The sequence below is a fragment of the Panthera onca genome, chromosome B4, assembly GCF_046562875.1.
Source record: "Panthera onca isolate mPanOnc1 chromosome B4, mPanOnc1 haplotype 2, whole genome shotgun sequence".
In the NCBI taxonomy this organism is placed as follows: Eukaryota; Metazoa; Chordata; class Mammalia; order Carnivora; family Felidae; genus Panthera; species Panthera onca.
The window spans coordinates 18,712,428-18,740,140 of record NC_138345.1 but is presented as its reverse complement, the minus strand read 5'-3'; the positions used below and the strand labels follow the sequence as shown (position 1 = coordinate 18,740,140).

Genomic DNA, 27,713 nt, shown 5'->3' with positions numbered 1-27,713 from the left:
GAAGCACATCTCTTGCTGCACAGTTAAACATGTGCCTTTCCACCACTGAGATAAAACATCTGCAAAAGAGAATTTAGGAAAGAAACTTCACAGAATCTTAAGACTTGGTTAGGAGTCAGTTTCTAGATCAGGAGTCAGCGAATGTTCTCTTGAAAAAGCACCAGAGAGTAAATATGTTAGGCTTTGCAGGCTATATACAGTTTCTGTTCTACCAGCTTACCTCTGCCTTGTAGCTCAAAAGCAGCCACAAATTCCTAAAGAATGGGTGTGGCTGTGTTCCAACAAAACTTTATTTATAAAAACAGGAAGTGGGTCAAATTTGGCCCACTTTCTGTAGTTTGCTGGCCTCTGTTCTAGATTATTATATAAGAATAAGGATCTGTAAAATAAAGATCTGAAAACTAGAGCAAATGCCTCATCAAGCTGTCTCATGATTTAAAGGGTCCTTGCAGCTTTATGCGTATTTAACAGAGTGTGCTATCTTAATGGAAAATTCAATTGTACATTTAATAAATTTTCTTGCCACAGTCTTCAAAAGTGTAAAAAATGATCCTCCAGCCTCAAAACATGGAAAGTTGCTTTAAAAAAGCAGAAACATTTCAGCTTATAATTTCAGCTTATAATTATATGGTTATAACTAATAAGACACTTTATCATTAGATAAAATAGGTGATAGGTAGTATGGAGCTGTAAGAGATGAGGAAATTATTTTATTTTGAAATATAAAAACTTTAATTGGAAAACTAGGTCATAAAATTGAAAATGTTGATTATAATAATTATTCTCAATTAAAAAATAGTAAAAAAATCATATTTTATATCCCATATGGGTCATTCTTGTCGTTCCCAATTGCCTCAAGCATGAGAGGGATGATTTCACTTCTAAAACCACTTCTCCTAAAATTGAGAAACCTGATCTTAAAATTTTCCAGAATTCTCATGCCTGAACCACTCATTGCATAGAGCTCTGGGAATGACAGATGAATCTAACTACACAGTAATCTATTACAGAGACAGTATTGTAAGGCAAATTATGAAATTTTACATCATTCTAATATGCAAGGATGTGGAGTTTGTTGTCCTTTAATGAAAGCTCTTGATATTAGGGGCAGCTCAGAACCATAATCCAATGCCAATAAGAATAGCGATCCGCAAAATGCAGACATTTTGTTTTGTAGAGGAGTTTCAGATGGAAAACTGGGTTCAAGTCCTGTCTGATATCTAATATCCATAATTTTGTCTTTCATACATGTGGCAGAGTAGGTGTTATCCAATGCTAAATTATCATTAATTTTATTTCTCACCCAGTCTTTATTGAATATATATTAACTTACACCTATGTATTAATCAAATTGGAATCATAACATGTGATAGCTTGCTTTTCCACAGTAATAACAGAGTTTGGGCATTTTTCCATGTCTGTAAATATCCCTTGAGAGTTTATTTTTAATGACAGCATATACGCCATCATATGGCTTTATGAAAAATTTATTCAACCTACATATGAGAATACCCATGTCATTTTAAACCTTATAAAAATATTCATCATCATCCTTTCTGCAATTTGATAAATTAAAAATGATATATCTTACTTTAGTGAGCATTTCTTCCATTACAGGTGAGGATAAACTTTTAAAACATGTTTACTGGCTCTATGTATTTCTAAATTTTTGAACAGTATATTCATTTATTTTCCCTATTTTATTTGATTATGTTATTCATTTGTTTTTTTTTTTTTTTACAGGATTTCTATGAACTGAGAGCAGTAAACTCTGTTAAATATATTGCCTGTCTGTTATTCACCTTCCTATTCTAAATATGATTTTTTTTTACAGGAAACAGTTTGTATTTTTACATTGCAATGTTTGCTTTTCAACCTTTCCTTGCGAGGTTTCTTTCTTTGCTTTTAGGGTCAGAAAGGCCTTACTACTTGACTTGGCATTAAGTAAAGTTTGCCATACTCTCTTTTAGTTAGTCCATTATTTATTTCATTCCTTAGTTTTAATTCTCTAATCTATTCTAAATTTATTTTGATACATGGTATAAAGAACCACATCCAAATATACAAATTTTATTAATACAGGTGGCTGAGAGTCCCAGGATCATTTGTTGACTAGATCTTTATCCATTGTTTGGAACTGTACATTTTCTCACATAATAAACTCATATGCTAATGTCTACTTTTGAAATGGTATACCTTTCCATCGATTGCTTTGTTCTTTCTTGTACAATTCCTATAATGATTTCATCATTATGGTTTTATATCATGATTAACACCTAATAGTGTAACTGTTCCATCATTGATCTTATTTATATTATTTCTTGAGTAGTTTCACTCATTTATTCTTCTCTGTGATTTTTACAATCACAGTCTCATATTCCAAATAACAGTCCTATTGTGAATTTGGAAGAATATGGAAATAAGTGACATCTTACTACATTCTAGCTTTCCATCCATTAAGATGTTTTTTTCAGGTGTTCTTTTAAGTGCCTCATCAAACTTATTTTTTTTTTTCCTTATATAGGGACTACATATTAAATTTGTTAGTAATTATTTTATCTAATTTTGCTACTGTTAAAGGGCTTTAATCATTGCATTTTCTAAATGGTTATTTCTGACATGGAAAGTTATTGATTTCTGTGTACTTATTGTGTAACTGGTACCTTTATTTACAGATAATGATGTTGCTTCCCCTTTCCAATAGCCATGTCTTATATTTATGTTTCTTTTCTCTGTGCATTAACCAGAAATATAGAGTTCTATTACAAAATAGTAACAGTCACATCTTTGCTTTCTTCTTTATCTGAACTGGAATGTCTCTGGGCTTCAATGTTCAGTATATTTTTTTCATGGTTGTGAAATAATATTTATTATTGTATTAATACTCAGCCTTCTATGTCAGTCTGTTTTTTTACTTAGGAAAGAAATGTTGGATTTTATCAAATATTTTTCCCATCATTTTCCAAGATGAGCAAGTGATTTTTGCCACTAGCGCTCTTAATAGCATTAATATATATCTTTGAACTATGGAATAAATTTATTATTTGGCTATGTTTTCATTATTTTAATTCTGGGGGTTTTGATTCTTGGGTTCTAAAATTCTGTACTCCTAAATAGTACAGAGTATCTATGAATAATCTATAGCTAACATCACACATAATGATGAAAGCCTGAATGCTTTCTTCTCAAGATCAGAAACAACACAAAACGGTTACTCTCACCACTTCTAATCAACAATGCGCTGTGCCGTTGAAGAGGCAAGGAGAAGTTAGTACGCTAGAAAGTGAAGCTTTGGGAGACTCTCAAATCGTAAATTGCTTCCTGCTTTGTGTTTCCTATAGAACTGCAAAGTAAAATGAGAAGTCAACTTGTAGCTTGATTAAGAGGCAAAAACAAGGCAGCCACCAGATTACAGAAGAATTAGTAAACGGCCGAGACTCATAACAACCCTCATTAGAGATACAAAGCAATATACATCATAATTTTGGAAAGTTTAAAAGTAATGCTTTTACTGAAGAATGACAAAATCCGCTAAAACCCAAAGGGTATCTTAGGGTTAAATGTGTAGAGTTAAATGGGTCAACTTTCTAAGTGGGGTGGAAACTGCAGGCTACTGGAGGTATTCCTCTTTTTAAAACCCTGGGATTAGTACATATTACTAAATGAAAGCAGACATCGATAGTCCTAGAGCATCTGTCCACATGGTCAGTTTCAGAAGCCTGCTCTAGGATTTGAAGACGAGAGTAGCCAGTGGGGTTTCCTTGGTGTTTTCCCTTCTATGAGATCTCACCCATGCTGCCTCCTGAGGGAAGTGCCTGGTTCCTTTTCCCAAGTGCAATCAAGGTTGGAGCACCTTGCCTGATGACACATTTGTTATCCAGTAAAGGTTACACAGTTAAAGATGAAGTCTTCAGTTTACCAGGGGTTATTGACGTTTAAGATCAAACTTGTTATCCCAGCACCATGAAGGCGATATTTCTTCATTGATTGATCTTAAATACAGCTCTGGCAATTAATCTGAGTCTGGCCAAAAACACGTTTTGACAGTTTGGCTCCTTATTTATGAAAGACTTTCAACTCCTTTGGAAATACCATCACTCTTTAAAGAAGATAAATGATAATCTGAGGCTGGGAAATGGTAATTGAAGGAAGGCTATTAAGACAAATAGTTTCAATTTGTTTCCTCAAATGACATATGCACGAATAAGATGTCATGTGATTTTTATTTTAGAAAACAGAGATTGTATTTCTTGGTAATTATTTCCAACCGTGAAATCAATAATTTTACAGCTTTTAGAATGTACGCATTCCATTTAAAAAAACAATGGTATATTCCACCCAACTAAATGTGCAGCTTTGGGATCTTGTATCTGGACATCATACTAGCACTTCCCGAAAAAACTGGGAGCACAGCACATTGCATCACATTAGAAACGAGAACTTCCTTTGCCTTACTAAAACTCTCTTTCTGAATCCTGGCGCTAAGAGCAATGGAGCCTCTCGACTTGCATATTAATAATTAATAACTTGATTAATCATTTTCAACGGCTGAGACACTGCCCGAAAAAAACCGCAGCAACACTGTTTCATTTAAAATGGCTATAATGGGGAAAAACAGGGGAGGAAAGTCGAGGTCACCGACAGTGTCGGAGCAAGTTAATAGTTGACGTGTTTTCACACACTGTCAGGTACTCACCCTAACCTGGCAATCCTCCTCACAATGACTTGCATTTGAATACTGCAAAAAGTTATGGTTATATTATTTCGTGGGAAGAGCACGAGTTTTAGAACCGCATACACAAAACTGGGTTCAGGGCTTGACTCTGACCTTGACTGTGAGCCATGGCAAGTAGTTACCAGAGATTTGGTTTCTGTAAAATCAACCTTCCTTGTGTTTCAGCGAGAATTAAATGGGATAATATGGATGAAGCTCTTCTGGTGTTTGACACAGCAGGTGCCTAAAAAACGTAAGCTATTTTATGCTTTTTTTTACCCTCCATGGAACCTAGCCCTGGTCAAAAGTGCTTATTGGGAAAGAAAAAAAGACACTGTAATCTAACATATAATTGAAAATCTATAGGATATTCTCCAAGTCCTGACCCAGCTTCTTTAGCCACTTCTTTTTTAGCTTCTTAAAAAAAAAAAAAGAGGAGAAATCCCTTCAGGATGCACGAATTTTTTCAGAATTTAAAATTCCTTGCCAAACATTCAACTTTGCTATCTTGGTGCAACAGAAGTGAGAGCTGAATCTTGAGGGAAAGAAAAAAAGCTTGCTCCTCCTGGCTGCGAGCCACTGAAGCCAATAGTCACAAATAAAACTCCTGGATGTTTCAAGGATTCCAATTTTTCACGCCCTTTTAAAAATCTTCTTGACTTCATACCAAATGTTATACTTAAATGGCACCTTCAAATGCATAAAGGTGGACAGAAAGAGCAGTGACTTTTACTTTGTTGTTGGCTCGGGAAAAGGAACATAAAGTCTTGGGGGCTTAGGCGTGCTGTGCTTCTGTAAAATGCTATCCTTTCGCCAACAAATTTTTATTCCATGGTGCTCAGATTAATGGCCTCCTGGTCTTTCAGAGTTGTCTGTCTTCCTTAGGAACATCAACGATGCATGGATCAAGTCACCCATGTTCTGGCAAGATAGCAAAGTTAGACTCTGGCCAGGAACTAGAAATCCCATTGATGAGCCAATTGACTCATTAAAAAAAAAAAAGAATGAAAGAAAAAAAAGGTCTTTATCCTAATTTAACTTTTGATATATAAATAGCTTCAGAATTTTACTTAGGATGCTAACATTTGCAGAGAGGTGGGATAAAGGTGGTATTTCTACTTTCTCAGAACCATAGCATGAACTTTACCCCCGTTCTGAACCATAAACGCTTAGGAAAGGACTATAACGGATACAAGAGACCATTCTGTTTGTCACCACTTCTTCAGAAAGAGTAACCAATAAACTGATCCAAATAAATGCCCTTCTCTCTCTCATATTCTCTCTCTCTCTTTCATTGCATAAGAGATAAAGTGTTTCTAATCACAGTGGATTTGGGTCCTTGCAAACGACCTGTAGAAAGGTCGTTAGGAAGGTTAGCATTTCTAAGTAGGAAAACCTGCATTAATCACAGATTTTCAAGTTCTGCTCAGAGGCCAGGGTTCAGTGTTGGAGAGGGCTGCACTGTCTGATGTCATGGGTGAGAAGGAGTTGGGAAGGCATGGCTGTGAAACCTCTACCAGATATAATTTTATCTGTTTTGTATTTGGAGTTTCATTTTTCAAAACTGTTTCTCCTGCTTGAGAAGAAAAAGGTTGAAAATAATTTTATTTAATCATTTGTATACCTCACCCCATTAATTAATCTAGGCTTGTTATCACTGTATTTTACAATGTAATTAAATCTTTCAGACAAGTACTGTGAGCTCATGTAAAATATGATAACATAACATTGACAGGAACTCCAGAGAAGCAATTTTTTTCTTTTTCTCTCTGTATGCCTCTAGAAGATGTAATTTAAGGCATTATAATATCAGATGATAGTGCCTGAGTGAGTCTTATAATGACCAGCAGAACACTGTTTCTTAAAAGGATTTGTTTAATGATTTTTGGATAATGCACTTTTACTCTTCAAAAAATATTATATTTGTGAGATAACTTTTCCAGGATCTGAGCTAAATTAGAATAGCTTTTATACACCTGTAGTGGTCCAAATTCATTAATTTATATTAATCAGTCAACCTTGAAAAGTGTCATTGTTCCATTTCATCTATTTATTTTGGTTAAAGAACATTATATTTCTCCATTCGTATATTCAGCTCATGGTAAATTCAGTATCATCCTCTAAAGTCTTAAGTGTGATTATTCCAAGTAAAAGTAAATTGATTTTGGTGGAAACACTTGAATACTTCTAGGGTTTGCCGCAATATTATACAAGATGGGTTTTCTTATTATTTTAAAAATACATGTGAAAAAAAGTACATGTGAGAGAATTTTGAAAGATGTATGTATATATATGTTATATAAAATACTATGTATATGTTAAGCAGAGGCTTTTAGAATATAGAACTTTGTTTTCTTTTAAAATTTTTTATTCTCTCCTCATTATAAATCTGTGAGCTCACCTGGAAAGGTCTGTTTCTAAGATTGCACTTGGTCCTTCTAGATTACCAACAATGTATTAGTAAATTCATTTCACTTTAGGGAATGATTCCAGTCATAAAACAGTGTGCTGCTTCCTTATTTCCTTGCCTTATTCTACATCAGATTTGCCAGGCATATAAAATATCAAATTACTAAATGCTAATTCTATTAGAGTTTTATGCAGCTCATGTGTACAAATGTTCTATGTCTTATTAAAGGCAGCAAAAAAAGAAGGATTTTAAGAATTTGGGTGTGAAGCAATTTTCTGCTTCATAAAATACAGTTAGTGTCACCTTATGTTAACAGAAATATTCTTGGATACGTAGTTTTTTCTCCTTCAGATTTGCTTTTAATGAAACTGACAGTATTTCAGAGCACACCCCTTTAAGCCCGATAAAAAATATTTATGGCAAAAGCTATGCAAACATACACAGAATGGATATCTAGACCTGAATCTTCATCTTCTTCTTCCAGATCACAGACCCATCAATTCAATGTCTTTAAAAAATTTTTTTAAATGTTTATTTATTTTTGAGACAGAGGGAGACACAGCACAAGTGGGGGAGGGGCAGAGAGAGAGGGAGACAGAATCCAAAACAGGTTCCAGGCTCTGAGCTGTCAGCACAGAGCCTGATGTGGGGCTCGAACCCACGAACTGTGAGACCATGACCTGAGCTGAAGTCGGACGCCTAACCGACTGAGCCACCCAGGCGCCCCAATTCAATGTCTTAAAAATCTTTTTTAGTATTCATTTTAAAACACTAGGATGTTAGTTTGACCTGGTCCTTTATTTCCTGCCCGTGTTTCCTTAGGTGATAATCATCAGAATTATCTCATTTATCTCAGTGTCGCTGTTACTTCAGTTATATGACCAGATAGTCAATACTTTCTTCCAAAGCAATGTATTAGGAATACATATTTTACTTTTTTTTTCATTAAACGTATTTGTAGTATGTCCTCCATTTATCTGGCAAACCTCTCCTGTTAAAGGCCAGATAATAAATACCTCAGGCTTGCAGGCCATTTGGTCTCTGTCACAGGAATTCCTTTATGGAGAATAATTAATTATTTATGGAGAATAATTGAACTAATGTAGGAATTCCATCTCTGCCTCATGTCCTGATTATACAAATGCAGCCACAAGGACTCCTAGAGCTTGGTGTTAGGTAGGCTGACCATACAATTTATGGGACAACAGCTACGCTTTTGAGAGAGGGAGGGAGAAAGAAATGGTGCATGGGGTCAACAGGCGTAGGCCCGTCTGTCCTGAGAAAAGTGGGTATGTCGTTATTTGGAAATGTACCTGATGGTCACAGTTCACGGACCTCTCTTATTTACAAATTTTGTGTTCGACTACGATCAGCCTTTTCAGTCAAGACTTCTTGTAATTTCTCTCTGTCGTGTGGGTATCTTTGCTCATTTTGTTATTTTAGACAATCTAAGTTTATGCTTGTATACTGAAATTTAAGTCTCTGAAATATTTTATGCCCATGCTTTTGAAATATGGCATCGAGGATTACTGCCTCTTTTCGTAGACTGAGTGCATGAGTCTGAGCACACCCCTTTATATTAACACTTTATATTTATACTCCATCTTTGATATAGGAGTATAAAACTTGACACGGAAAAAAAGCGATACAGGACCGATTTTCCTATAAGAAATGAACACTTTATACACCATTTTTGCTGTATGCAGTTTTAAAGGATTACTCACAAATCTTTTGGTTTTTTTTTTTTCCACATTGGAACTCTGTGTGCTAATTTTATTACCTTCTCCTAATTCATGGTTTTTATTTACTTATTTTTTCTGAGGACTTTATCTTGCCAATCGTGCCCTTTGCGCAAATATAACCTCAATACTTGTTAAAGGAAAGTTTGTATGTATCTGTTGCAACAAACTATTCAAGTAAGTGTTGAAAGACTTTAGTGTAAATAAGCTATTAAGACCCTTTTGGTAGGCAAGGGAAGGGCTTCTTCCCCTGTCCTGGTGGCCATCTGCTTTGGATTACTTGACAAAGCTACATGTGCTAACACTAGGCATAGAACCCTACAGAAGAAATTCCAGCCCTAGCATTTATTTATTTTTTCTTCATCCCTACAAGCTTCCGTCCTTCACAAGTTTTTCATTTTAAATCCTGGCTCCACCAAGTTATTAGTTTCGTGACCACCAAGTTATTAGTTTTGTGACCTTGGCTCAGCTCCTCAATGTTCCTAATTTCTCATTTACTTAATCTATGAAACAGGGAACTGAACACTTACCTCCGGATGTGATTGCAGGGGCTGGATGAGATAAAAGAATTAAAAGACTTTAGGGGAAATGAAGGCTTTCCTGTGATGCCTGACACAGGGTAAATACCAAATAAAAGGTAGCTATCGTAATTACGTTAAGCACCTCCAGATGTAAGGCATTCTCACCCTTAAAACAAACCCTGTGTCCTTTCTTTCAAAGCTCATGGGATTGAGCAGCAGCAGCGGCAGCAAATCTGGGTAAGGATAAAATAAACCCATGTGCTGATGAAGTGCAGGGGACGGAGAGGTGAATTCTGATCAGGGCACGGGTCAAAACAGAGGTCTTCTCTGGTGGTCGGAGATGCTATTTTAGGAAAGTAAAATCTGTACTTTAGGACAACCTATCATTAGAAATCGTTGCAGCCAAGGTCACGATTCATGGAGAGAATCATTCCTCCTTGACTATGAATTGTCATTGAAGGAAATATTCTAGAGCTGAGAGGAAAGAGAAAGTGACTCTAGGAAAGAGGGAAAAAATGGGTCTCGCTAATCCAGAATTGGCAAATCTCTCTATGGTATCCCAGAGAAGGAAATTTTGAATGCTAATCTTGTTTAACCAATAAACCTTATTTTATCCTGAAATACTTTCTTCTTTGTTTTCCCTAATAATGGATAGCAGCTCAGTCAGACTGCCCTAAAATCATATGAAAAGATACATCTCTAGAATAGCATTACCTAGATGTTCTTAGAACTAAAGAACAAGATTATTACACACATGACTGATTTACTGGATTTCGTGCACTTTTCCACCAATGATAGCATTCTTATCATAAAATTTCCTTCAAAACTCTGGGCAGGGTAAACTTGGATCTCTGACTCAGGACTTGATAGTAAATCAACTCTTTTAACATTTAGACAATTTCATAAAAATCTTAAGTAAAGGAGTATGTTTGTATCTAGAAATATGACATAGTTATATTTCAGCTTTTCTCGGGATTCGATTTTAGCAGAAAGCAAAAAATCAGAAACTATCGCCATGACATTTCAATCATTTTCTTACATAAGTCTTTAAAGAGCTAGCTTGAGTATGAACATTGTATTTTGAATGTCCTTGTATATTTTCACATTAGATTCCTAGCAAAACAAAACAATTAAACCACAAACTACTAATGAAAAGTTTTCTCTTTTACCATATCAGTCTTTTCAACATGAATGTTAATCTAAGGCTCCTTGATACTCAGCAGTCATGTCAATTCTTTTTAACAGAAGCTAACTGTGAACTTTGTGTTTTGCTTTAAAATTTTTATTTCCTCGTCCTTTATGCATCATATTTTTGTCATAATAATTCAACACCTACTGTTTTTAAAAAACAAAATTGAACAAAATCAATCTCATTCTTGGACAATTAATTTCTAATTATTTCCAGGGGAACTTGTTATTATATTAGTGCAAGCAAGCTAAGGGAATGGAATATATAATTTAGCACTAACATGCTCCCTTTTTGGATACTCCATACATGTTTTTAGCTCGCATGTGTTGACGTTAATAGTTTTCCAAATTATGACCGTATAAAATGCAGTTGCCACAGTCAGTTAGCACATAAGCAAAACTTGAAAATCACTTGGATACTCTTGAAAAAGCAGCTATAAACAGATGTGATACTAAATAATTCTACAGATTTTATTTCTAGCTTGCCAAGTGGTGCTCAGATGGAAAGCAAACACAGCATTCACTGCCTGGAAAATCAAAGACAGCTAAAAAGAATGCCTTGAGATTTCAGGTGGGACTTGGGAATCAGGAGACTTGGCTACAGCACCTGTTGCTTTCGAGTCTGGAAAAAAGAAAGCTGGTTCCTACTCTGTATTCACAACCAGCTTCAAAGACTGGCAGATGGCCAGTGGCAAAAAGGAGACAGAGGCCAAAATGCAAACTAGATGATTGACAGATAGATGAAAAGATAGATAAAACTACAGTTCAAGACTTTAAAAAAAAAAATAGAATTACATGCAGTTTATATCCAAAAGGCTGACGAATCAACACCATTTCTCCAGAGGAAAGAAATGCAGTCTATGTATTCAGAATTGTTAATTTTCTGCTTGTGAAAGTTTCTTTAACTTCAGAGTTTTCTGAGAGAGTATCCAAAATTTCCTAATCTACTTTAATATATACATTTCCTTTCTTTGTTTTAAAAATATATATTTGCTTGTTTACTGATTGATTCAGTGTAGATACTATGTATGCGTGATAAAAATTCAAATGCTACAAGAGAAAATATGATGAAATGGCAATATTTTCTCTTTCTACCAATTTCCAATTTATGGCAGTTTCCCCAAAGGTCAACTGTAACTAGTTTCTTATGGATTTTTTCAAAATTATTCTCTATATCAGAATTTTTGCTTTCATGTAATGGATAAAATAACACCATAGCTCGTTATACTGTTATAATTAATTCACACAAAAAGAATTAGCACACTTTTGTTAAATCTAGACTTGGAACGCTCAAAAAGAAAAAAAACAGGCTTTAATCTTGTATTCTTAAAACACAACTTTGTTTATGTCGCATTTCAGAACAAGCTCATTAATTGAAACACGAAGATTCTTTATTTAGATTTGAAAGGATTATAAATTGCACTAAAATAAATTCAAAATTCAATTAATCTCTTATAAGCGCTGCACACCTAAAACAATTATCTTGGCTGTATGGAATTTCTAGAAACACCATAAGTTCTTTTAGAACAGTGAATCTCTACTTTGATAGCGTAATTTTAAAAAAATTCAGCAAAGATGATCCGATGATTTTAACAAGCTAACAATGTTCCAAAATCTGATTTATTTTATATTCTGTACTTCTCTAAAAACTTCTTTTCTTTTATCAACATCTCTTTCATTAACTCAGAATACATTTTTTAAAAAATTTAATAACGTTTATTTATTTTTGAGAGAGAGAGAGGGAGACACAAAATCTAAAGCAGGGTCTGAGCTGTCAGCATAGAGCTCGATGTGGGGTTCAAACTCACAACTGCGAGATCATGACCTGAGCTGAAGTCAGGTGCTCAAATGACCAGGCACGCCCTGAATAGATTTTAACAAGAAATATTTTTTATCTTCAAAGCACTTTTTCTATATTTGTCTATTCCCAAGTAAAAGTAAGTGTTTCCATGCAACTTTGGCATAACCATTACAGGTTTACAAGACTCTCAGCCCATTTGTGCAAGATCAGCATTTTCACTGTGCTCCTCTCAGATTACCACAGAATCCTCTGAAGAGGTTTATTAAAAAGTTCAATCCCTTGACTCCACTCTGGACCTACTGAATATGAATCCCTTGGTGAGATTCAGGGAAATCTGCATTTTAACAAGCTCCTGTGGCAATTCTTAACTGTACTAATATTTGAGAACTACTGAACATACGACCACTCAGAATTAATGAATATAAGAATCAAATATACCTAGATGAGATATGTATTTCACATTTCAGGATACAAGGTCAAAGAACTTTATTGATTTGTCCAAGATCAGTCAGCTAATTGTTGGCTGGACCACCAGGTATTCAGAAATCTGGTCTAATCTATCTAGGACAACGAAACATGATTGCCTCTCTACTGTGAATTTTGGGAATTGTGATTCCTTTTCAATCACTCAGGATTGCTTCCTCAGTTCTGGGCTCCTCCTGAACCTTAGCTGGCTAGTACTAACAAGGACCCACTAAAGAGAATCTCATTTGGTCTAGATTTGGGCTACTGTGGTCACCAGTTTTAGACCTATGGGAAATTTATCCATTCCTGCTGAGTGTATAATTAAAGCTTAATGTTTCTCTGACACCTTCAGTCAGAAATGACAGCATTCTCTTCTTCCTGTCTATCATGACCAGGCAGCATACAAGAAAGCATTCCAATGAATTTTTCTTTAATTAAATAACTTTTTTGGATCTGATATTTAATAAAAGACGCAACCTTCTATCAAAGACAAAAATAGAATTATGTTAGTTATAAATGGCTTCATATTTTGCATTTAAACCTTACATTCAGTTTATTGAAATTATTACCGTTTTCAGCTATCAAAATATTACTAATCAGTAATTCTGATAAGCAGACAGAAGTGATTGCAACTTGAAAGAAAGTCAGCATATTGAAACATAGATCAATAAAACTTTATGTAAAATTCTTGAAGCTTGGTGAGTTCTAAATTTTTTCACGTATGTCTATCTCTATCTCTATCTCTGTCTCTATCTCTATATCCATATCTATCTATCTATCTATCTATCTATCTATCTATCTATCTATCTATCTAGTTAAAGCACTAGTCGGGGAAGAAGAGAAAGAGGTAGTGAGAATCCCAAACAGGCTTCTGCTGGCAGTGTGGAGACTGACACAGGGCTCGATTTCATAAACTGTGAGATCATGACCTGAGCCAAAAGAGAAAGTGGGACGCTTAACCGGCTGAGCCACCCAGGTGCCCCGAAGCTCAGTGAATTCTAAATGTCCACCTGAGAATTGGTGCATTTCCAAGTAGAACTTTATTTGAGCCCAATCCACTGAAATAAGCCCACGAGTATAATTAATTTTGAATCAGAGCTGCTGGATTTCCCAAATAGCTTCTATTTATTAGATCTGGACTTCACACCTTATCATCAAAGCCAATGGGTTTTCTTATGTGAAAGAATCATATAAATGTGTAGTCTATAAGTAGCCTCAAATATAAACTTAGGTCATAATGTCAGAAGGGTTATGGCTATGGTTTTGCCCAGGATATGAAAGGTACATTTAAATAAGCACAATTATACTCTACTGATTAATCTTAATTTTACAAATTTCAGAGCGTGTCACATATTCCAAGAATACATGATACGTCATTTGACAGTTGTGCGTTTTCTGATCCTCTCTTTTCAATCTTAACATCTTGGACTAAATTAAGACTTACAACTAAATTAGACTAACAGAATGCTTTATATGGCCCTCTAGGGATTACAGTGGAATTGTACCTTACTTGAGGGCTAGACATTGAGGTGAGAAAGTAGGTAAAAATCCGACTGAATCAAAATATGTTTGGAATTCCCTTAGTACAGTTCTTTCAGAAGCCTTTCTTCTTCCTTAAATGTTTATTTATTTATTTTGATAAAGAGAGAAAAAGAAAGAGTGCGTGAGCAGGCAAAGGGGAGAGAGAGAGGGAGAAAGAATCCGAAGCAGGCTCTGAGCTGTCAGTGCAGAGCCTGATTCAGGGTTTGATCCCACAAACTGTGAGATCATGGCCTGAGGTGAAATCAAGAGCCAGGTGCTTAACAAACTGAGCCACCCAGGTGCCCACAGAAGACTGTCATTCTTTAATAAAACTACTTCTTCCAAAGTCAGTATGGACTGTTGGATTTTGGCTGACCCTAGGTGAAGCTGTTGGCTTCCTTTTAGGACCATGTGGTATGAAAACTACTCTCTGTTTCCTTAAACCCTAAAGTCACACTCAATCCTGCAGATGTGCATGTATGTTTAGGGGTGTATAGAAAGGAAACCGAAGGGGATAGGTATATTCAAGTTTCCTTTGGTGCTTGTATTCAGAAGCATACAATTGCTGGTTGTGGAAATTTGGATTGACTGCATTATTTAAATTTGTTCTCTCCATTTCTCTCTCCTCTCAAACTTAGGTAGTTTAATTTCTGTAAGCTAAATGAACAGATGATAATGAGTACATTCTACCTTCAAAACATTAGCTGTGCCTATGTAAAAAGGATTTTTCATCCTTAATTAATTTAGATTGATAATACATTTTATATCATTAGTGAATTATTAGCGACTATTTCAGACTGGATACACTTCAAAATTTTTGAAGCCTAGTACATGTGATACATTTTTCTACTTCTCTTTTTGTTACTGAAAAGACATCCAGTTCATTCAGTAGAAAATAACAGCCAGTGCCATCGTGTTTAAGGAAATGCAGTAGAAATAACAGGTCAAAATAAATATAGAGCAGTTATGCAAAACTATTTTTCCTCATCTTATACATCTTCTTAAGTAAATATGTGATACTACTATTCAGGAGACACATGCCTTTACCATTAGTGGGGATTTACCTATTCTATTCATTCTTTTGATGGATGGAGTCACGGAAAGTATTCATTCTCCAATTTTTACCAGTAGTCTTATGACTTCGATTGGAGCTAATAAAATGTGGAAAATTCTGGAAAAGTGAGACACCAAGAGACTAACTCCCCAGTATGCAACATGCTTGATTATAAATGTTGACACTTTAGGCCAGGCATCAGCTTAGTTCTTTCTAGAACTATTTGGTTGATACTGAAAAAAGCCAATGGATGAAACAGCCAAAGTGACCAATTAGAATTTTCATGAAAGTGGAAATTCCTGGCCTTGATCATCTTCACGATCAGTTCAACTGTATGTGTTGGATTGTTGTATTAGTCCAGGCATGGTGTGCTGTAGAAGACATTAACATGAGTAAGACTACATTTCTACCCTTGAAACAATTTACGTTCTCTTATTTCTCCTTTGTTGATTCCTCCTTTTTGTCTTCAACTCCGTGTGGCAAAAATTCTAATTATGCACAAGAATACATAATGAAAAATCATACTTATTCTCATGTCTGTGTCTGCTCACTAGAAACAAATATTATTATCAGTCTCTTATGTATTTTTTCCAAGGTATTCTTTGTCTATGCAAACAAACATGTAAAATAATTTTATATGATAAAATTAGCATATTTCATACCTCAGACCTCATTACACTATGCCAGAGGCTAGCTCCTGGAATCTCTTCTTTTTTCTTTTTTAAAAAAAATTTTTTTTAACATTTATTTATTTTTGAGACAGAGAGAGACAGAGCATGAATGGGGGAGGGTCAGAGAGAGAGGGAGACACAGAATCCGAAGCAGGCTCCAGGCTCTGAGCTGTCAGCACAGAGCCTGACGCGGGGCTCAAACTCACGGACCGTGAGATCATGACCTGAGCCGAAGTCGGACACTCAACCGACTGAGCCACCCAGGTGCCCCTCTCTTCTTTTTTCTAAAAACACTTTCTCCACAGTTGATCTCATTCAGCCCCATGAATTTAAATACTATCTTTATGATAAAGATTCTCCAATCTGAACCTCAAGCCACAACTTCTTACTGAAATTTCTGTTTTCTATATTCCCATCTACTCAACATTTCTACTTGAAGTCCGATAGACAACTCAAATTGAACTTGTCCCCAGATAAGCTCTTTACTTCTCTCCACCTCTCTATTTCTTGTGTCATCTTACTTCTCTCAGGAAAAAAAAAAAAATGAATGTCAGCATCCACCAAATTACTCAAAGAAAAGTCTACAAAGCAGCCTTGATTCTTATCGTTCCTTCTTCCTTCACTTCTAATCCATTCATCTCTCCCAATCCCCATAATTATTATCCTTGTCTAAGCAGCTGTCATCCCTTCTATAGACTATTGCACACACTCTCTACTATTCTCTCCCTTTTCAATCTTTCTCCACACACACACACACACACACACACACACACACACACACACAAGCACATAAAAACATAACTATTCTCCTTGGAACAGCCAGAGTTTCATTTTTAATTTTTTAAAGTAAACTGGATGCCACACATGGGACTCAAACTCATGGCCCTGAGATCAAGAGTCGCAAGCTCTACCCACTGAGCCAGCCAGGAAACCCCAGAGTTTCATTTTTAACATATAATGAAACCACATCACTCCTCTGCTTAAGTTCTTCTAAAATCTAAAGGCTTCCCATCACCCTGAGAATGAATAAAACCCTTCCTGGCTTACAAAGCCTTCCATGTCTTGGTATTGTGCAACCTGCCTGACCTCATTTGATCCCATTCTCCCTTCATGCTCAACTCTCAACGCTCCCAACTCACTGCGCTTCTTCCTTTCCTCACCAGATTAAGCTTGAACCCATGGTAGGGCCACTGTGCTTGCCAGTCCCCTTGAAATGCTCTTTGCTTTCACCTTGCTATATGTAGTTGGTCCCAATCAGATCTAAATGTCACTTCTTCCAAGAAGCCTTTCTTGGTCATGCAGTCCACAGCAACCACTGGCTTTTTCAAGCTCAACAGATTACTCATCATCAACTGATTTTTTTGCTTATTCATTTGTTTGTTTTCCCGCGTAGTAAGCTGACCTCTACCCTTTATGAGGGCTTTGGCTTTAATACATGATTTCTGTTCAAACTACCTCAGTGTTTAGACTAGTGCGTGTTGTTTAGATTAGTGTAGAAGGTATTCAGTAAATTAAAAAAAAAAAATTTTAATGTTTATTTATTTTTGAGAGAGAGACAAAGCGTGAGCAGGGGAGGAGCAGAGACAGAGGAAGACACAGAATCTGAAGCAGGCTCCAGGCTCTGAGCTGTCAGCACAGAGCCCGACGTGGGGCTCGAACTCAGCAACTGAGATCGTGACTTGAGCCGAAGCCAGACGCTCAACCGACTGAGCCACCCAGGTGCATGAATGAGTGCATGAATGAGTGAATGAATATTTTAAGAGCCAAAATATATTTTCAACTAAAAAATAGACTTTTGGATGATGAAGGCTAATGAAACTAAGGTCTCTTCAAAAAGGCGAGGTTTCTTAGCATGATACCAGCAAATAAACTCCTGTTATTAAGAGTTTTGCTGTATTTTCCCTTATAATGTTCTGTTTTATTTCTTTGGCCATAGAACTCATCACTAGCAACTCTATTTTCTGCACACCCATTTGTTTACATTCTTTCTCATCACACTAAAAATGTAAGCGCCGTGAGCAAAGTGATTTTCTCTTGTTTATCACTGAATTCACAATTTAGGACAGCAACCTGAACAAAGACACATTCAAAAATTTTTGTTGAATGAGTGAAAATAAAAGGTATTAGTTGAAAGTGGTTGATTCGTGTCCTCTCAATTTTTCAGTGAAGAAACAAAAGCATTCTTATCTAGAAGTAATGGGCCACCGATTCTGTGTAAATAGTTTCGATTATGGATCTCATTAAATGTTCTTATAACTCAAATTCCTTCAGACATGGGGTAAGCCATTACAAATATTTTGCCTTAGTTTTTGCTTCCTGAAAAATAGGAATTAGAGGAAATAAACAAACCAATTAAAATTATCTTATCTTTTTAGAGAAAGCCCAACTGGAGAGTTCAATAATCACCACCAACTGATTATCATTCAGGGGTAAATGAGCACAAATGAGAAAGTAAAAAGGATGGAAGAAAAAAAATCTGAGAGGCACTTTTTGTGCTGCCTAGGATAAGGCTTCTCTTGTTTTATTGAACTTGTTAATAAAAGCTCCAAAGTCTGGGGAAAAGACTTCCGGGCAGCAAAAGCAAAGTTTTGAGGCTCACAGGTCTAAGGAGAAATTAATAAAATGCAGTGGGGAAATTAAATTGAACAAAAGTGCAATGAGCCATAGGTAAAGCAATTAATTAAGCAGGTTTTGATATGTATATAAGTGGGTTGCTGAAGAAGTAAAAATAAATCCGAGATTTTAAACCAGTGTTTGGTATTCAGCAGAACACCAAATGGTCACATGTAGAAAACTTGTAGTTTTTAAAGCAGTGTTCTTTGAGGACTTCCTTCCTTATTTATATGCATCGCCACCTTTCCTTTTTCCATTAATCTTTTAAAAAAACCTATGATTTCAATAATATACAAAAGCCTTTTGCTTTTGCTTGATTCTCTTCCGCATTCTTTTTATGCCAATTTCAAAACCAGGCAATTTTCTTGCAGGCTCAATTATAAAAATATGTACTTTTCGGGAGTATGTCCACTACTTTTCAGGAAGCAATGAAGATTAACTTGGAGGTGTCACGACCACAGGCTGGGAGTCACACAGATCTAGTGTCAATTCATGCTTAACCTTAAGTATGAATTAACCTCACTCATAACTCGTAAGAGCTATGAGACCCTGTACAAATAACCTAGCTCCTGTAAGCCTCAGTTTCCTCCATTGTAAAAAATGTAGTATGAGCTAAATACATTTGCTAATTCCTTGGCACAACGTCTGCCAGAGGAATACTTCAATAAAATGGAAGTATTAATATAAAGCAATTTGCAACTTGTGTGTGTGTTTTGATTGCCAAAATTGCTTGTTTATATATATATGTATGTATTTATATATATGTACTATAAATACAAATTTATAATATAAATATATGCACATAAATATTTGTATATTTTTACCAAAAATGTTTTTTTAAAAAATAATGAAATGATTGGTGGGAAATAGGTTTCTCAGCTAGTGTCCCGAATCTTCATTTACAAGTACATTATTACAGTTGAGAATTCGATTCAGAATCTGTCTGGGGCGGCTAACTCTCCTGGCTTTCCTCTGACTCTCCTGGCTTCAGCACTCAGATTCCTTCATCCTCGGAAACCCTTCCTTCTCAGACAAATCTAGTCATGAGTCCTTCGTTTGGAAGGTAATCATTCATTCATGCATCCATCCATTTTTCTGTAGTACAAGGTACATTCTTATTCTGGAGATACGAAGGCCATTCGGCCTTAATAAAGCCACAGCCTAGAAAAGGAAACAAACCAGCAAGTGTCCATAAGACCTATGGTAGCTGCTGCTGATGGAGGTTTGCCCAGGACGTCTGAGAAATGCAGGTGAGGGGCATCTCACGCAAACTCATGGTTTCTGAAGACTTCTCAAAGGACGTGAGCACTGAACTGGAACTTGAATTAGGTTCACACCCTGCCAGGGTCTTCTACTCAATTCTTGTGGGAGTTTTCAGTATCACTTAACTATATATATTAAAGTGCCATCTTCTTGGATTCATTTTGGCTGTTATCTAAGCAGATTTTGAATAGCTTCTGATATGCAGGCAATGTTTATGGAATGTCAACAATATAGGAATATAAATGACCACAAACTGTCAGTTTGCAAGTAGTTCTTCCCAGGGTGTCTGGGTGGCTCAGTCGGTAACGCGTCTGACTTCGGCTCAGGTCGTGATCTTGCGGTTTGTGAGTTCGAGTCCCGCGTTGGACTCTGTGCTGACGGCTCAGAGCCTGGAGCCTGCTTCGGATTCTGTGTCTCTCCCTCTCTCTGCCCCTCCCATGCTCATGCTCTGTCTGTCTCTGTCTCTCAATCATAAATAAATGTTAAAAAAATTTTTTTAAAGCAGTTGTTCGCAACATGGAGATACAGGTAAGTTAAAATCGACTTTTAAGAGTAGTAATCTCCTGCTTGCTTTATCATTATGTGAAATTCATTGCGCAAAGGAAATTATTGGAACAGGCTATGCTGAAAACAATGCAGCGATTATAATAAATAATATTGTTCTATCCACAATACTGTACTGGTTGCCCCAAAGTTAGCAAGTTGAACATGTTTCCTAAAGCTTGTTATCAGGGAATTGACATTCTATTCTTTATACTTCAATAACTTTTAAAGTATTCCTGAACATGCTGCGATCGTTGCAGCAAGTGCTGCAGGAAGATGATAAGACATAGGAGGCTTTCACAACAGAAAGCTCAGATGCAAACAAGCACAGACGGGTAGCTTGAAGACTCGGTTCTTCACCTGCAGGAAGAAGCAGACTTTTCACAGACTCTGAAGGTGGAAGGGAACTTCCTTCTGAAAAGACTGTAAACTGCACGGGGGGGCAGTGATCACACCTATATCATTCGCTGCTGCTTTCCCAGCACTTGCGACATAATTGGTGCGCAAGATGGTTGAGTAAATAACAAAACACATTCAAAAGTCTTCACCCTGCATTTCCGACAAATGATCATTCATTCTCTGAAAAACTCGAGGGACTAAAAACTCCTCTGCCATTCATGAAAATCAAACCACGCACTCTGTTCATGTGGAGGTCAGTTAGTGTCACTTTATTCCCTAACTTTAGACCACATCTCTAATCTTGGCTGGTAACCTTTGAGATATTTCCTGGAATTTACTAAGAATGTGCATGTGGTCACGCATAAACTGCCCTTGTTATAGTAATGATATGTCATACCACGCTTTCTGAAGAATATGGACCAATGGCATCGATTTATAGACTCCTCAGTCATAATCACCCTCTAGTTTAAACCCCATAGAAACTACAAATATATATCAGGTAATGATGTTATTGACTATAAAGGTTCTTGGTAATTTTGAGTGATCAAAGGAAAATTTTAAAACTCACTAAAATTCTGAGCAGTTTTTGCATTTTGGTCACTTCTGCATTTTTTTTTTTACACGTATACATGTGTTCATATATACCTAATCAATATACCTGACACATCTAAAATTCAATGGAAGAGTTGGAAGCAACAAGTCTGTGAAATTTTTACATTTTCTGCATTACTCTTTTTTTTACCTTTGAAGTTTACTACACCAACTGCAGTTGAAGCCAATCTGAGAGGATACACAGGGGCCACAACCATTAAACTGGAGACATGCTAGGAAACAGGAAGAATAGGTTTATCAAGACTAATTGGCAGCATGGAGAGAAATTAAAAAAAAAAAGAATGCTCAACCAAAATTAAAATCCCCCACCCATCCCTATATACACACAGGATCAAGATACCTATGCATAAACAGATCAGATCATGAAACTTTGCACCTAGTTCTGTTCACATGGTAACTTACTAGGTAATGGGGTCATCTCCACAGCTGAAATATTGGTAATTTTTGACATTTGTAGCTCTACTCGGTGGTATTCATAAATTGTTCTTCTCCGGACATCTGTAAAAACACAAATAGAAAAAAAAAAGCCTTTCAAGATTTCTTTGCCTATAAAGCAACATTTAATAATGAATATAAAATGATATGCTTTTCACCCAATGTGGTTTTAAAATGAAGATTTAAAATAATCCCTGTGAAGAGAGTGGTTATTAAAAACAACCTGAAAATCATGTGCTGATATACCCAGAAGTCTTTTTTTTAAATTTTAATTTAATTTAATTTTATCTTAGAGAGAGAGAGAATGTAAGCAGGGAGAGGGACAGAAAGAGAGAATCCCTTTTTTTAAATTTTTAAAATGTTTTCTTTATTTTTGAGAGAGAGAGAGAGAGAGAGAGAGAGAGAGAGAGAGAGAGATGAGTGGGGGAAGGGGAGAGAGAGAGGGGAAGATGCAGAATCCAAAACAGCTCCAGGCTCTGAGCTGTCAGCACAGAGCCCAACATGGGGCTTGAACCCATAAACCATGAGATCACAACCTGAGGCGAAGTCAGAGTCTCAACCGACTGAGTCACCCAGGCGCCCCAGATAGAGAGAGAATCTTAACTCAGGCTCCACGCTCAGGGTGGAGGCTGATGCAGGGCTCTATGCCATGACCCAGGGATCATGACCTGAACTGAAATCAGATTTGGATGCTCAACCAACTGAGCCACCCAGGTGGCCCTCAGCCCTCCAGAAGTCTTTTTTTTTAACCTGTGGAGTTGAAATGTTGATTCTGGTCTCAGATATCTCACTTTGCTAGTGGGCTCCAACCCACTGTTACCCAGAATATACTGAAGAAGTTTTCTTGATGGATTTATATATTTTGAAAGACTTTGACATAAAATCATATGACTTCACTCATATGAGGACTTTAAGAAACAAAACAGATGAACATAGGGGAAGGGAAACAAAAATAATATAAAAACAGGGAGGAGGACAAAACAGAAGAGACTCATAAATATGGAGAACAAACTGAGGGTTGCTGGAGGGGTTGCTGGAGGGGTTGCAGGAGGGGGGAGGGGCTAAGTGGGTAAGGGGCACTAAGGAATCTACTCCTGAAATCATTGTTGCACTATATGCTAACTAACTTGGATGTAAATTAAAAAAAAAAATTAAAAAAAAATTAAAAAAAAATAAATAAATAAACATTAAAAAAAAGAAATTATTATGCTAAGTGAAATAAGTCAGTCAGAGGTAGTCCGTAATACCATATGATTTCACTCATGTGTTGTATTTACGAAACAAATGACTCATCATAGGGAGAGAAACGAGGAAAAGCAACAGATTCTTAACTAAATTAGAGAAAAAATTGATGGCTAGCACAGTGGAGTGGGCAGGAGGATGGTTTAAATTGATGATGGGGATTAAGAAGTGCAATGTGATGAGCACCAGATGTTGTATGTAAGTAATGAACTACTATATTATACACCCACAACTAATATTTTGCTGTATATTAACTAAATGGAATTTAAGTAAAACTTAAAAAAATAAAAAAAATTTTAAAAAGGTAAGATGATACCACTTCTTTAAAACTCAAGCTAAAATAAGTCTTTTAGGAATGGGTAACAATTACAATTTTTTCACAGCCTAAAAAAAAAAAAAAGAAAAAAAATTCACAGCCAGAATAGGAGTCTGATTGCTTTAAAGGTTTAGATGGGTTTCTTTTAATAAAAGTAAAACAGAACTTAGGTCACTTTAAAAAAATTAGTACTGATATTTATTAAATATGCAGCATTGTATCTGAGAAAGGTTAACAACTGGTACTTAGATTGTATGAAGGAGCTTATAATTATTCATCAGCAAATCCAACAGTCTCCCTGAGGAGTAGGCTAGATGGGAGACTTTGACATGAACTTTAATAATTAAATATCAGATAAATACGGCAAACATATTTTATTACAATTAAGACTGTTGACGAAATATATTTAAAAATATATTAAAAAAAGACCTGAGTCTTATGCTCATGAGCTTGCCTGAGTTTGGTAAATTGTAATGGGTGAAGCAATGTTATCAGCATTTTATTTAGCTCTTGAAATGCTTGTGATGAAAGGAACGCATTTCCTGAATGCTATCTTATCGATCAGGAATTATTTGGGAAGCTATCAGTTTATTTAAAAAATATCAGAGTATCTAATCTTGGGAAGTCATATGTCATAGTGGTTGATAGAACACGCTCTTGAACAATTTCGCGTGGGTCAAATCCCAGTGTTGCTGCTTGTATCTGTGTGACCCTGGGCTCCTTTGTTAGCCTCTCCCGCCTCAGTTTCCTCATCTCTAAAATAGAGATAATAGTACCTAGATCACTGAGTTGTTGTGAGAACTAAAATGAGACAGTAAATGAAAATTGGTTAGAACACTCTCTTTCACACCGCAAGCGCTCAATAAATGTTTAATACGGCAACCAGCGTCACACTGGTTACATGCTGCATATCATGGTCTATTTCTACAGATCTAAACTCACTGAAATCACACTAAGGTTCTGAAATCAGGCTTCTAGGAATTTATCTCCCACCTTAGCTTACAGAAAGTTAAATTTTGATTAACATCAATGGATCCGACAGGATGCGGAGCAGGAAGATGGTGTACGGTAGATTTAGTACAAGTATTTAGCAACTGTAGATATACCTACACATCCAGGGGCAAAGTCAAACATCTACTGAAAACCTACACGTGCCTCTACTTTTATCCACTCCTGTCTTTCCACTCATTTCTGATTATTCCCCGTGAAATACTACTCCAGAAGAGTAAGGGAGGTAGCCCCAAAAGAAATGTTTTGGGGCTCACAGAGGTTCTAGAGCCATTTGCTGAATATATGTTCAGGTTTATCAGACTGGAAAACACTGCTTAAGAACCATAATCCAATTAATTTCTTTTTGGTATAAACGAAAATGCATATATGATTTTCAAAGTGTAAACTTTATCAAACATCAGAGAAAAATGCTAATTTAATGGTATTTAGTAAGGTTTCTCAAGGGCAGGGCACTCTTTTCTTAAGTTGTAAGGCACAGAAGAAGACTCCCCAGTTTCTGCTTTATCTAAATAATACATCTTCCTATATACTGGTTTCCCTTGTTTTTTGCTAAATAATTTAGTTCTTGGAAATAAAGACATAACATGACTTTGCCATGAGATTACTGGTTGGGGTTTTAGAGTCTCCTTCATACTAAAGTTCACTCAGTATCTATCATATTAGTAGCTGCTTATTAAAATACTAGTTTTCTGTTCATTTCATATTATCCTTTGAAAACCTCAAACTACTGACATAATGACCGTGAATCCTCTGGAACTTAATTATTGATTATGCATATGGGGTTAAGGGAAAGTGACCTTTTTTGCTATGCTAATTCTATCACCCACTCGGACCCTTCCTACTACGGGGAGGAAATGAGTTTAACAAAATGAAATTAATGAGAATGAGTTTTGTTTGATGACCTGCCAATTAATGACAGCTTCCAAATGGTCATTTTTGTTGAATTTCAGAGATACCCCTGTCAAAAACAAGTAATTAGGAATGTATTTACTGGTAGCGCCTGCCAATACTAGAAGCTTTCATTTGATTCCAGAAATGTATTTAGCTCATGTGTCTTCTTTAGAAAGTCAGCCAAAACAATGCTGTCCCAAAAATTCAGTCTTAGTAGTGTTGATACAGCTTTAGCTGTTTTCTTGCCACTTTACAAAACTAAGTTTGACTAGAATACTCATTAAGGGCTTTTAAAAATTAAAAACAAAAACAAAAACAAAACACCTAAATCTCTGTGCAGACTAACACACAGAGGATAAAGTTTAGTAACCCAAATCTTGAGGTGATATGATTCGAAGTGTGACTAGTGAATTGCATTTTTTTAGAAAGTCTGAGCAAATTAACAGGAGGGATCATATGGGAACACGAGGAATCCTCTCCAATCAATATTCACTCTGGCTGAAATAAAAACAGTTTAATGAGTTCTTTGTGGCATGATTAGCCGCGATCTAGTTTGTCTTTAAAGGTAGCATTCACATAGAGAATGTGTAAGTAATTTTGTAAATTGGCTGATTCTTCCATTTATATGAATATCTTAATATTGTCTGAACTGTCAAATAAATAACTTGCTAACGTTGCCTTACTTACAGATTACTGATGCCTAATGACTGGTCCCAAATGGTTATTTCTTTTCCACTTCAAGTTGAGTCTGCCACCCAGCACCATTCACTGAATACTCTTTAATGTAAACAGCATGTATTGCACAACTACAAGTTCATTCCCAGCATGAAGACTTGGGGGGAAAAAAAGAGACTCTTGAGAAAAAAAGGGCACCATTAGAGCCGCGATAAGCCTCCCACACAATATGTAAGTCACTAACAGAAAGAGCTGGTTGGCGTTGTTAAATACAGCTTCTACAAAGAGAAGATGTTTTTGCTTCAAACATGTTTTATGCCCTCTGTAATTCTATTCTATTAAATAATAATGTAATAGGTTGGATAAGGCAACATAAAATTTAGAGGATCACGGAGTACTAACCTAAACCTCTTAGATTTTCTTCTCATCATTCTCTTGCGGTTCGTGAAGTTTCTGGACACTGCTACAACTTACATGGTCAGATTTCATAAGTTACCTGAGCATGCATAAAAAAGATCAGAAACTTCATCTAAAACCAAACTTTACTTTTCTCCTCATTCCACGTATATTTACTAATGGCTGAAACAAGATGTCCTGACTTCCTTTAGTAATCCCTTTGCCCAACAAGAGCACCAGAACCAGCACTGGGACAGTAAATGGTCAAGGCAGAGTATCTTAGTGAGCTTGTGCGACATGTAGACAACAGCCCTAACACTATGGCTCCCATTGGCCTAAGGACTGTTCTTCTGGATGTGGTGTTTCTCCCAGGAAAACACATTTCTTTATTCCTGAGACTTAGGGGAGACTTTGCGATGTACATTGGCAATGTCATTAAATCTCTACTGTTTTTCTGGGAGAAAAGAAGATTGTGACTTTATTAAATAAAGTTGGGTGAAATGTAGTAAGATACGTTTTAAAATCAAGTGTTTGAAAAGCTTTTAGTGCTAAATTATGCAGATGTTTGGTACTTATGGAAGAAAAACCCCTCCATTTCCAAGAAACTAAACTTCCTATAAAAAAACTCAACTGGAAAAATTAACATGTGGGCATGTTTATAAAGGTATCCAACCAGTATTTGTTAAAAATAGGAATATTCTCTGTGTAATAGGGAAGTGTAGGTTAAAATAGAAATATTCGTGAATAGGGAAAAATAAAAAATAAGGCAAAGTCTAAATTTGAAGGCAAACGTGAGAGAAAAGTGGAAAATTGAATCTCTGAGGTCATAATTTAAAATAAATAAGGCAGACAGAACTTGATAGAAAACTCAATTTAGGTTATTTTTGAGAACTATTTTGGCTCCTTTCCTAGGCCTTCCATAGTAAGGTGACCATTGCAAAGATGAGCTTTTGATTCACTATATTGAATAAATAAAAGTACATTAAGATGGGTTTCTCTTCCTTAGACCAATAAATCCTGGCTTCATAGGTACTCAATAGATATTTATTGAATAAATAAATTTTTAAGTATGTTGAATTTTTAATAATGTATTGAAGTCCTTTCTGTGACTTTTAGTATTTTATATTAGAAATAAATTATTAAATAAATTGAGAGACTATCTCTATAATGGTAAAATTTTACCTTGCCTGATATTGGTACAGGATAAAAAGTCAATGAATAAATGGATGAACA

At 35.9% G+C, this 27,713-nt stretch overlaps 1 protein-coding gene across 3 annotated transcripts in view; it reads right to left on the bottom strand.

The window, feature by feature from the left end:
* The window catches only part of PLXDC2 (plexin domain containing 2), a 448,647-nt gene that overhangs the window by 75,967 nt on the left and 344,967 nt on the right, over positions 1 to 27,713 (bottom strand). For all 3 annotated transcript variants that reach the window (XM_060659212.3, XM_060659214.3, XM_060659211.3), the window contains 2 exons: positions 21,917 to 22,012; positions 21,645 to 21,726 (listed from right to left, as the gene is read on the bottom strand). In XM_060659212.3, coding sequence (XP_060515195.2) covers positions 21,645 to 21,726; positions 21,917 to 22,012 — 178 coding nt within the window. The remainder of the gene's footprint in view (positions 1 to 21,644; positions 21,727 to 21,916; positions 22,013 to 27,713) is intronic.